Raw genomic sequence first — 12,677 nt, 5'->3', positions numbered from 1 at the left:
TATAAAACAAATAAATCAAACTTGTAACATAATCATTGTGAAACCACACATTTACTTACCCAACATGCATCTCGTCCTCCATCTTCATAACCAGCGCAGATCTGAGAATCTAAGATTTTAACTTTTTTTCCTTGAGATAAATACCACTTTCGACATTTTGAATTGTCTACTACAAGAAGAGTAACCTTCTGAAGAATATTCGCTCTACTTCCTTTGGATGTACTTTCTTCTAACCAACCCCATCCAGCAGCTGTCGCCTCGAGATCAGTGAAAACATCTTTCTTACTAGGCAAACAAGCTGGCCAAACAATTTCTGACCACACTACATCACGATTTAAAAACAGAAGAGCGATGTCATGAACAAAGACAGGGCACTTGTAATCTGGATACATAATTAAATTATTTACTGCAATTTCTTCTGCTTGTGGAGTTTCTCGTTTTGTAAGATCATATTCGCCAACAGTTACTCGAATATGAGCTAGCGGTAGTTTCACTGGACCACTATAAGAAAAATATTTCAATAGAGAACGTTAACATTAGCGATTAGAGACAAAACATTATATAACAAGTAAGACAATATAATAAACATTTCAAAACATAATTTTCATGACTTAAAAAATAATTTTCTTATCAAATATATTTTCTGGAAAAACTCCAAGGTGTGATTCGTGTCCAAGGTGTGACAGTACTTAGAATCACATTAGTTTTAAATACCAAAATGCAAATTTAAGCCAACGTACAAGAATATGCTCAAGCAAATGTAGCTTAAATGAGCAACACCATCGTATTCATATAATAAATATATACTCTAAATTTTCTCACTATTATATTGGGTTGCTGCCATTCGTACATTTCGCACTTGAATAGTTTTTCTATCCGGAATAGAATCATGTTAGTCAAGTGTGCCCGACTCCGAAATACCACCATTACGAATATATTCCTTCACAACAAACGCATGATGCTCATCGTGCCACGTCATTGCGACTAGTGCAAATGGCATTCTACCGCTATTAATCGATACTTTTTCCGGCACGTTATCTGCACCACCACGTACATAGCGTCCCTTCCAAATACAGTAGGTCTTTTGCCGGACCCTCTATATGGGACTTACGAGCCATTGAAATGTGTATTTCGAAAGCTCAGAGAGATAAGTGCACTTTGAAGGTTATTCGGAGGGTTTACGAAAGCCATTATTGAGTTGCGATCATGAGACTCACTTTTCAATGTTACCTTACTATCGAAAAATATATCTACACTCGGCCATGGCGTGGGATTCGATCGTTCATAAAACACTATGAATGTTTTATGCAAATAGAAATGCAGAATGTTCCAGTTTAAACTAGTCAAGATAATTGCCACTTAATGCGTGTTGCCCATCGTACATTCACATCACTCTGTTCAACTACAGATGTTTGTTGACTGAACGAGATCGTTTTTAGAACATATACCGTGTCTCTAAAGTTGTTTGACTATTCTCTGTCCAATCTTTGGATCTGGTAAAGATTCTGGCCTCTTATCAAACCTATGAATGACAATTTCATGTACACCAATCAAGTAAATGTTTTTTTTTTTTTTTTTGTATAACGCTCCAGAGTTAACTTATTTAAGCTAAAAGAGACGTATGATTACGGATATGCATCATTACAAAAGTTAATTGTCAGTCTCTCCCAACGGGAATCTAACCCACGGCCATGTGCACGTAGCGTCACACACTAGTCACGAAGAAAACATCTTTATATATGCCTACATGGATAGAAATTATAAAAGATAGACACATAGACCAGACAGAGACTTACGGTAATAGCCAACATTACTCGTTTATTAGTAAACAGAATTATTTAAAAAGTTCAATTTTTAGTATTCCACACATGCTTTATTTATTTTGTTTCAATTTACGCTTCAAACGCACTGACAGCGTTCATCATCACAATCCAACTATATAATTCAAAACGTAAGTTGAAATATCATAGAACATGGATGGAATATATAAGCAAAATTGTTCCAATAGATTGAAAAATTATTATGTAAAAATTTTTACAAAATACATATGCTTATTTATTTTAAGCGTCATGAGATTAAATTCAGGAACGTGACAACGTTTTGTCAAGACATCGCAATTGCCCTCATTAGCAAAAACCGTTGTTGGTATAACAAATAAATGTCGGTGGTATAACAAAGAATAAGCATTGAAGAATCACTTTTCATCATGGTAGAAAACAGTGGGATATCCTTTTCACATCACTTGGATCTCTCCTTGCGATTTTATTCTACAAATAGGCCGCAGAGTTTAAATGTTGGATTTTCCAATGGATAACCAACTTCTCTTGCTCTGCAAGGCTTTCATACCAGCTGGAATTTCAGTTGTTTCTAGATAATGAAAAGTACAGAATTTGTTAGAAAAATTTACGGAAGAAGTTGAACCATTAGAATCTACGCTAACGAAGACTTTATTTAAATGTTTGCTATGGACTTATTTCGATATATAACACTGAAAACGCTACAGGACACACATCATTATTGGACCAAACTTCGTAACCCACTTCATTTTTTCAGACATCAGAGGAGCTCGTAAGGGAGAATGCTCCATCAATAATTTAGTTGTTACCAATTTCCTTTGTTCTGCTGTGGCTAGACATAGCACGACACAACGATATTTACTTCCTCCTTATTTATTATGCACTTGCAGCCATATACGTATGAAGGCTGCAAGTGCATATAAGTTGAAATTCTCTAATACAATTAATCTCATACGTATAGTTTTTGACATGTAGAATTTCTGAAGAGAGAAAACTCTTGTACTCTACAGTATTCAAGCTACTGTGAAACATCATAAAATATATTTGTACGTTTTTCCTGTCGTCAGATTTTAAAAGAAGTAACGTGAGATGTTCCTTTTTTTTTCAGAGTCCATTATCATAAGGTGCCGATCTGGGTTTAAGACACTGTGTATTTCACTAACAACTTTGAAACGATCCGTGCTGTACTGGATTAATTATCAGAAAAAGATCCTGCTTCAACTTCTAAAGTCAAAAAAGTTCGTGCTATTTAGATCTGAGTAGTGAAATTGCATTCTTTCTAGTTCATTACGGTAAGTCGACGTAATTACTGATGAAACGGATCACTGGACCACTTCGGTCAAAACTTTAGTCCGGTTGACCAGTCTTGCTTCTCAGACCACGAGTGATCCAGTGTCCTGAAACTGCGTGGAATCCTAGACAGATCTGGCAACCCGTTTCATTACAAGTGCATTCGGTAATTGCAGTTTTACTTCTTAGGATAAATTTCTGGTTTCATTGTGAAGGCCTCGTCACGACGAAAAAGGAAACATAAGGAAAGAAAAAGAAACAGACTACTCCAGAACACCATTTATTCCTTCAAAGGAATTATCTACAGAAATATCCTTACAGATAATTTAATTTTTCCTGATAATTTACACGCATGAATGGTGTAGTCTTTTGTTAGATCATGAATGTGTCTCTTTTTACGGGCCATTGTGTTTTACCTGAACGATAAGTTATACAGGTTCGCTCTATTAAACTTTGACATTAAACTTTAGCCATAAGAAAAATATACAAACCTGCCTTTTATGAGATTCTGACGCGTTTTAATGCAAAATCTTGTATGTGTGTAAAAGTATCGCACTAACAGATAACTACAAGTAAATAGAATAAACGAGAAAGAAAATTATATAATTATTGAGAAGCTAGAATGGGGCTTCTAAGAATTATTATAGCAGCCTCACACTCCCATGCTTTTGACGATGTTTCGTCGTCTACAAATCAGACCAGGTCTGTCCGAGTAACCCTAGGTCACCTCGGTACATTGGTTTGTCCAGGTGAGCGGGTCTAGTGAGTCATTGATCATAGTGGCTTCTCGTTAAAGATTACGAACTTTGTGAAGCGTTGTATCATTGTTAAATATAGTTTAGTGGTGATTTTATCTGTCAAATAATTGATAAATATAATTTAGTGGTGATTTAACCTTTATTACGTTATACTTAGCAGGATATGCAGTCGACTTATCAATATATTTTTCCTTCTTCTTTTACGTATCTTTTAGTGTTATGAACCAGTCACATTGATTTCCAGAAACCCGATTCACAATTTTAGAGCTGTATTATAGGCAGAACGAGTTTTAGACATAATAGGAGGAGTTCTGTTTGTGCTTCATGAACTGGCAAGAAGCTTTCGACCAACTCAATTGGACCAAACTTTTGAAAATACTTAAAGAAATCATAATCAACCGGAGAGGCCGACAACTAATTCGCAATCTGAGCATAGGACAACGAGTGAACTTGCGCTCAAATGATAGAGAAAAAATGGTGTGGAGATTGGAAAAGAAACCAGACAAGGATATAGTATATCGCTCCAATTATTCAACATTTAAGGTGAATCTTCAAAGAAAGAAGCACAAATGGGAAGTGGAGTTTTCTAATTGAAGTGAGTTCATCAACAAGATCATATGTGTTGATGCTACTCTTATTATAGCTAGAACTGAAGAAGGGCTAGGGATATGATTGATAAAATACGCTGATCAACAACTGCTAAGAATGAAACACATTTTCAGTCATATGTTTTGAGAATGCGACTTCGTGGGTAAGTAGTAGCATAAATATATCAGTAGTTGTACTAGTGAGCCATTGCATCCAAGAGGAGAGGCAACGGGCTATGCGAGGTTCCTCCTCAAGAATAAACACCGGACTCATTTAGAAGGTTTCATCCAAAAGACACACCTAAGAACAACAGCCGTTATTGTAAGTACAATACTATAGTGCAAGCTAATTGGGCTATTGGTAAATGGCGTAAAGGGTTCATGTCAGTGATTATGATCATGAAATAGCTGTTGGTCGTCTTGAGGCAGGTCAAAGTATTACCAGAAGTTGCACGTGAGACGGAAGTAGCACAAAACGTTACTTCCCGATGGAAGAAAACTGCTGTGACCAGGGAAACGGTTGTACACATGCATGATGTAAGGTCGTACGAGCACAACAGCTCGACAGGATCGCTACATTGAGCAATTGGCAAACGGAATAGACGTGACACTCCTGCGCAAATTGCTAGTGCTTTTACCCGAGCGTCAGATGTCACTCCGAGCAATTTCATGAGGACACAATAGTGTCAGGTTGTTTTGCGGAAGCCCATTAGGTGTGTTCCAATAACCCCCACCCACCACCGTGCGAGATTACAGTGGTGTATGGTACATCGTGATTGAGATTAGAAGAACTGGGAAGTTATGTTCTAAGATGAGTCATGGTACTCTGTCCATGATTCTGGTCATCAACTGGTGACTGGTGGTATGGGCGGGCATCATGAAAAATGGATGAACACCACTACAGATTTTTGCAGGCGGATCTGTAACTGGGGAACGGTATTGTAATGAGATTCTGGCAGGATATGTCCGTTTATTTCGTGTTGCAGTAGCCCTGGAGTTCTTGTTCGTGGATGACAACGCATGTTCACACAGAACCACCCAAGTAGAAGAGACTCTGGAGCGTGAGAATATCTACTGCGTGGACTGGTCATCTTATTCTCATGAACTTATCCCACTGAGAATTCCTTGGATGCTCTTAGACGACGAGCTGCTCAATGGAATTCATCACGTTTTATCACTCAGGACCTGAAAACTACCCTACGGGAAAATGGGACAATATTTCCGTGAAACTCATTAACTCTTTCGTGGACAGCAATGCAAATGTGCAGTATGTATAGGTACCCGAGGTGGTCATATGCCTTACTCATTTGCTCATAACTCCTTTCTATTCATGATGCCTAACATTTCATGTCATTACTCCACAGTAGTTTCCAGGACCGTATCCAGGGGATCTAGGGGGCCGACCCCCCTAAATTTTGACTGGCCCCTCCTAAAACTTTCACGGTAGGTTTGCAAATAAACTATAATATGGTTGGATCGGGCTCCTACATTTTTGGGCTGGCTACCGGCCTGGTAATTTCCATGTGTTTCTTTGGTTTTCCATGTCCTGTTGCTTCCCATGATGACAATTTCTTGCAATATTTTGTCAGTAAAGCGTGCATAACACATGTACTTGCAAATTGACCACTTACTACATCATTGCTATGTTAAAAAACGTTATAGATGAAAATGTGTTTCGTCACCAGCAATCGTCAACCAGTGTTGTTGACGCTGGGAAACCACATGGAATGGAAATCAACATTGAAATATCGAAGGTGATGAGAATATCCCGTGGAAACACGCCCTTACGGGTCAGAGTAGGACATTGAGAACTTGAAGAGGTCAATAATTTCAAGTACCTAGGAAGTATTTTGACGAGAGACGTTTACTACAGCAAAGAGATCAGGCCAAGAAGTGAAATAGCCAAAGAAGCATTGAACAAGAAAAGATCACTCTTAAATAGCAGGCTTAATATTGGATTAAGGAAGAATTTGGTTAAATGCTATGTACGGAGTTAAGGACCGTATGGTTCAGAGACTTGGACATTACGGAAGTTCGAGAAGAAATATATAGATTATATTATATTTAGAGCACGTTTCCATCACACAGAGTATATTAAATACTTATGCCCTAAATTTGGTTGTAAGATGTTGTTGGTTAAAGCCACTACTGGCTTTAAATATCAAGTAATAAGTTTTTGCTGTTTTCGTAGGCCGAACGGATGAATGTATTGGTTTTTGAATAACGTGTTAAAAGTTAATGAAATGGATTCATTATGAATTCTAATTTAGTTTGACAAGATTTTCAGTATTGTTCTCTGTAAAGAACATAGCCTACTTATTTTTTAAATAAACAAAAATTGCTCATTTTCAACCAACGAAATGAAAGTAATTTTTTACAGCAGTTAGCTATAAAATTTCGTCTGGAAGTAAGTTATTCATTGATAAAGCTACAGTGTCAATGTATCGTCTCAACAAAATATGAAAATCGTTGCACAACTGTGATAAGTCTTCTTTATGAGTTTCCTTGAAACATGTCAATTATGGCGTGTACAGAAAGATTTTATGATTTTTAATGTATTTTTAAAAATTACTTTATTGAAATTTTCATATCCATTATTTTAAGTGCCGAAAGAAAGAGAAAATTGAAATTATTCCAGTACTAATAGTAAAATTACGCACTTTTACACAAAATCACACATTATTTACCAATTTACAAATAAGTGTTAGAATAGGAGGGAAGTGCAATTGGAAGGGGAGTCCGACAGGGATCTTGTCTCTCGTCAACATTGATATCTATTTAGAGGTTATGGTGAAAAACAGTCTACATAATGAAGGGGGACTTTCGGTAGGAGGCAGAATTATTAGGTGTATATGGTTTGAAGATGATTTTGAGCTTTCTGTGGGATCTGAAAAGAAAATCAATAAGAAAACTTGACGATGAGTTGCGATGAATATGAGATGAAAATAAAGTTAAAAAGACTAGCCACGGTGATTGGAACGAAGAGGTCGGTGTCAAATATAGAAGTGGGAGGTGAGAAAGTAGAACAAGTGATTAGTTTTCGATGCTTGGGTAATGTTATGAGGATAATATGAATTGAGAACGTAAAGTGAAACAGAGGATAGGAATGGCGAAAGAAGCCTTCACGAGGAAGAAAAGTCTATTTTTGGGACCTTGAATAGAGTTGAGAAAAAGACTCATAAAATGCCTCCTGTGAAGTATTGTACTCTATGGGCCAGAAACATGACATTAGAAATAAAAATTATGAAAAACAACTGGAAGCTTTCGAAATGTAGATGTGATGAAGAATGACGACAATTAACTGGGTCGAGCCGGAAATGAATGAGGGTGTGTTAGAAATGGTGTGAGAGAAAAGAACAATTTAGATATTTTTTAAAACGTGAAGAGAAACTGGTTGGGACAATGGTTGAGAGGGAAGTGTATAATAAATGGAGGTGCTGGAAGATACGGTAGCAGAAAAGATGGGGGAGGGGGCGAAGAAAGCTACAATTAATGGACGATATCAAAACAGGAATTTCCTGCCTGAAGACGAAGAGGTTAGCTGAGAGCTTTGGAGTATGGAGGTTTCTGAGTTGCGGGATATAACCTAACAGTAATGCCAGAATATTATGGTGATGATGATGATGATGATGAATATTAAAACCATTTCTTGTGTAATTTTATTTATATTTCTATCGAATTATTTCATAACTTATGTTGATCGTTTCATATTAGCATAACTCGTTCAAAATAGAAGTTGTTTAGAAGTAATAAATGTTTCCCAATACTCAAGATTAAAACCTTATACTTAAAAATTAATATAAATTATTAGTTCACTCTTAACTTAAAACTGACTTTAATAAACCTGGTTCTAAGACTAAACGCTTTTTCAATGCAATGAATAAATTAGTCCATATTAATAAAAATAACATTTTGTGTTGAATTACTAAATAGTTCCTAATTCTCATTTTAAAAAACGTTTAAATTTCGAGATAAAATTTTTGCAATAGTGACAAAATAATCAGCGAAACAAAGATGAGAGTGAGCACCTAAAGAAAGCAACCCCTTCATCACGATAGGGTAATATGGGCTGATAACCCGTATGTTCAAAATCTTTAACAACCAAAAGAGGAGGGAAACAGAGGGCCGGTTTGGATAATCTAATAACAATAAGGCAATTATTAGGATATATGAGGATTGGAACCTGGAATTTCCAAGAATTAACAGGAAATGTACAAAAACTAACAGCAGAAGCAAAGGAGCTAAAAATGAAAATTATAGGAGTAACCGAAACCAAATAAGAAAGGACAAGGCACAAAAAACATAGAGATTGGGTACACTTTAGTTTACGCAGGAGTAGGTTGTATAGTACAACAGGACATTATAAACAGAATACAAGATTGAGAGTTTGTGAACGAAAATATAATGGCACTTACGCGTACAATGATATTAGATGAGGAAATAGATAGACTACAAGAAATAGTTATAAGGTATGGACCAAGTGAAGATGCCCCAGCAGAATAAACAGAACAATACAAGACAATAGACAACGGAACAAGAATTCTAGAGTTTTGCGTCGGAAACAACCTAGTAATAACAAATACGAAACTGAAACACAAGAATATCAATTTGTATAGAAGAGAAGAACCATCAAAGAAAGAGAAGTCTATAATATATTACATATTAGTAGCTAGAGAAAACTGGAAAGAAATCAATGGTGTAAGAGTTATGACAGGACCAGAAATAGGGAGCGATCATTATCTTTTGGCAATGGAATTAATAGAAGATACAAGAAAACCAGCCACTAGAAAAATTAAAGTTACATAGATAATAAAGATTAAGAAATTGTCAGAAGAAGGCCCTAGAAGAGCATACATACAAGAAACAGAAGTTCTCGAAAGGTTACTACAAGAAGAAGAAATAGAAGACGTAGAAGAACTTGGGAAGCAATTTAAAACAACAATCATAAAGAAGACAGAGTAGGTATGCGAGAAATCCAAAATTGGTGGAACACAAATTAAAAGAAGAATATGGTGGAATGTAGAAATGCAACAGGAAATGAAAGAGAAGAAGAAGAGATGGAAGAACTATCTATCAACGAAAACGGAGAACTACTATGAAAGATACAAAGAATAGAGGAAAAGTAATAAAAAGTAAAAAGGAAGCTTGGGAAGACTTCGGGAAAAGATTACAGGAGAATTATCAAGGAAACGTAAAGTTTTTCTATGATACACTAAAATCTATGAGAAAAGAACATAAGGAACCAATCATTAAAATAATATATGATAAAGAGGGGAAAGTATTGGTTAAGGAAGAGGAAATAACAAAAGAATGGGGAGAATACTTCGAAGAAACACTGAAAGAGAAGGAGATCCCAATATAAGAAAGAAATAGAAGGATCGAAAGTAGAAGGCAAAGGTTAAGGAAATCTGCTCATAGAGCAAATAATAAACAGACACAAGAAGACTACAGATACAAAATAGAAAAAACGGACAATAACATCCAACAAGAAGAATTAGACAGAGCAATAACGAAAATGAAAGCAGGAAGAGCATCAGGATATGATGGACTTGCTCCAGAAATGATAAAGCATCCAGGTACGTTTTGAAGAGAAATACCGCTAAAGTTACTTGATTTGGAAGAAGGAGCAAGTGCCCAACGATTGGGAAATCGCAGTGATAGTACCCATTTATAAGAAAGGAGATAAAGAGTGCTATAACTATGGAGAGATTTCGCTCCTAAGTACAGTAGCTAAAATCTTTGCTAGGATTCTTGATGAAACACTAAGGAAGGAAATCGAACTGCAATTGGAAGATTCTGAAAGCGGATCTAGACCGAATAAAAGCACACGAGGTCAAATATTTACTCTGAGACAAATCAGAGAAATTTATAAATCAAAATAAAGAAATCCATCTTTGCTTCATAGATCTAACGAAAGTATTTGATACTGTCAGAAGAGAAGAAATTTGGAAAAGCCTCAAAAAGATAAAAATAAATAGCAAGTTATCAAATGTAATTCGGAGTTATTATATACAAAAAAGAAACTACGTAGGGACTTGTAATGAAACATCTAAAGAATTTTACACTATATCAGGAGTAAGACAAGGCTGTGTATTCAACCCTATTTTGTTCAACCTTATACTAGATGACGTTATGAAAGAATGCCTCAAGAAAAACAAACGGTACGAAGTAGGCTTTTGGAAAATGAAACCAATAAAAACCGTAGAATTAGCATTTGCAGACGACGTAGTCCTAATAGCCAAGTAAAACGAGGAAATTTGAATTATAATTTAAAGCTGTGGGAAGAGCAGTTAAAAAAGAGAAATCTAAAAATAAACATAGGCAAAACATAGTCGATGATAATTTCTAAAGAAGACATAAAGCACCACATCAAAATCAGAAATGAAACAATAGAACAAGTGGATAAGTTCAAATATCTAAGAACTTGGATAAGTAAAGAAGGAAAAATAGACATAGGAATTTCTAACAGAGTAGCAGCTGCAGCAAGATGCTTTAATGGGTTAAAGACACAGCTCCTGAACACAAAGGAAGTAACAAAAAGAACAAAAACAACTATATTCAAGACGATATATAAACCAATATTAACATGTTCTTGTGAATCTTTGACCTTAAATGCAAACCAACAAAATAAACTACAAGCAACGGAGGTGAGGTTTATCGAAAAATAGAGAGTAAAACGAGAAGAGTGAAGGAAACGAATGTCAAAATAAGAGAAATGCTGAAAGTAGCTTCATTGGAAGATGAAATACAGAAGATAGAGTCGAGATGGTTTGGCCATTTAATAAGAATGGATGAAAAGAGAATAGTAAAACAAGTATACGAGGCGAAAGTTATGGCTAAGAAACCAAAAGAAAGACCGATGAAAAACATGGTTGGAATGTACTCGAGAAATCGAAAATAACAAGAAGGTTCCTTGGAAGACGGCGCAGACAACAGCACGAAACAGATATGATTGGAGAGGTCTCTGGAAACCCCTCTACACCGGAAGGTAGAAGAGGACGGCTTAAGTAATGCCACTTACGCCATTTATGGCAGTAAATCTATGCCACTTATTATATCCAAAAACGATGAGAAAGATTATAATTATTACACCTCACAGTGTAACCAAAATGTCCTTGATGTTGCGGAGGTGTTGACCATCTTTGTCCATTTGGTGTGGTAACTACATGATGTTCCAACTGAGGAATATTAACTTTCGCCACCCCAGCCGTTTTGAGAAGTGAGAAATTATTCAACTGTAGCCGTACAAAGCCGCATTGGAGCCAAGATGGTAGTGCTGGGGACCGGATTTTGTCTGGAGTTTGCATAATAGTTACAGGGCTTACTAGTCAGTTTTCTCATCCAGTATGTTTTCAAATTTGTCAATATTAATCTCTAGTTAAGTATAGTTTAGCTTCCTTTCGCGTAATACCTTAACGTCCGTGCGGCGTAATGTGCCTCTTACATTAGATATATTTTGTAAGAAGATTTCAAATTGAACGATTTTTAGATTAATGTTTGAAGGAAAATGCAAGTAATATGTTACGGTAGTATACGTAAAGTTATTGTTACGTATGGACAAATATCATGTTCTTATGTTAGTTGAGCAATAAGTCCATTTTGAGCACTGAGACTATGGGAACTAGTCGCCACATGAAAAGCTGTAATACATGAAAATTTTCATGCTCTCACATAGTCTCATGTTCTACGAGGAGTGACTGAAAAGTTTTAAGCCTAACATAGAAAATGGGAATCTAGAATATAATAATGATATGTATTACAATAGTAAAACCTTTGATATTAATGTCTATCAAGTTCTTGCTTCTAACAAGGGGACTTTCGGATTTGGTGAGTCCAATTGCTGAAAATGATTCCTAGCACTGGATACAGCACCAAAAGAAACATAGAAAAAATGTTTTTTAGTGGAAGACCGTATAAAGGGTGAGAGATAAGTGAGGGCAAAGTGCGAAGATGGATCGTAGAAAATGTTCGAAATGCCATGATAATTTTCAAATATGTTGAGGGATTGTTGGATATGAGGAATTCAAGTAGAGCTTCACTGAATAAATGTAATGTGAATCATGGGGGACATCTGAAAAACCGCCATGTTGGAATTAGCGCAAGAAGAATATACGTGAAAGGGATCATGAGACATACGGCTCTTGACGCACACCGTCTATTGAAATCAATTATGGCTACTACAGTTTGAGACATCTGTTTAATTGCAGAAGATATGGAACTTAAGAATTATTGTGTAGTTGATACAG

General features: G+C 36.0%; 1 protein-coding gene across 1 annotated transcript in view; it reads right to left on the bottom strand.

The window, feature by feature from the left end:
- Positions 1-12,677, bottom strand: part of LOC145660612 (trypsin-1) — a 511,848-nt gene that overhangs the window by 99,014 nt on the left and 400,157 nt on the right. The window contains exon 3 of the mRNA XM_081725880.1: positions 60-501. Coding sequence (XP_081582006.1) covers positions 60-501 — 442 coding nt within the window. The remainder of the gene's footprint in view (positions 1-59; positions 502-12,677) is intronic.

Source organism: Thermobia domestica, chromosome 9 (genome assembly GCF_964235325.1).
Source record: "Thermobia domestica chromosome 9, izTheDome1.hap1.1, whole genome shotgun sequence".
Classification (NCBI taxonomy): Eukaryota; Metazoa; Arthropoda; class Insecta; order Zygentoma; family Lepismatidae; genus Thermobia; species Thermobia domestica.
The sequence above is the reverse complement of the archived record's forward strand: the minus strand, read 5'-3'. Positions and strand labels throughout refer to the sequence as shown.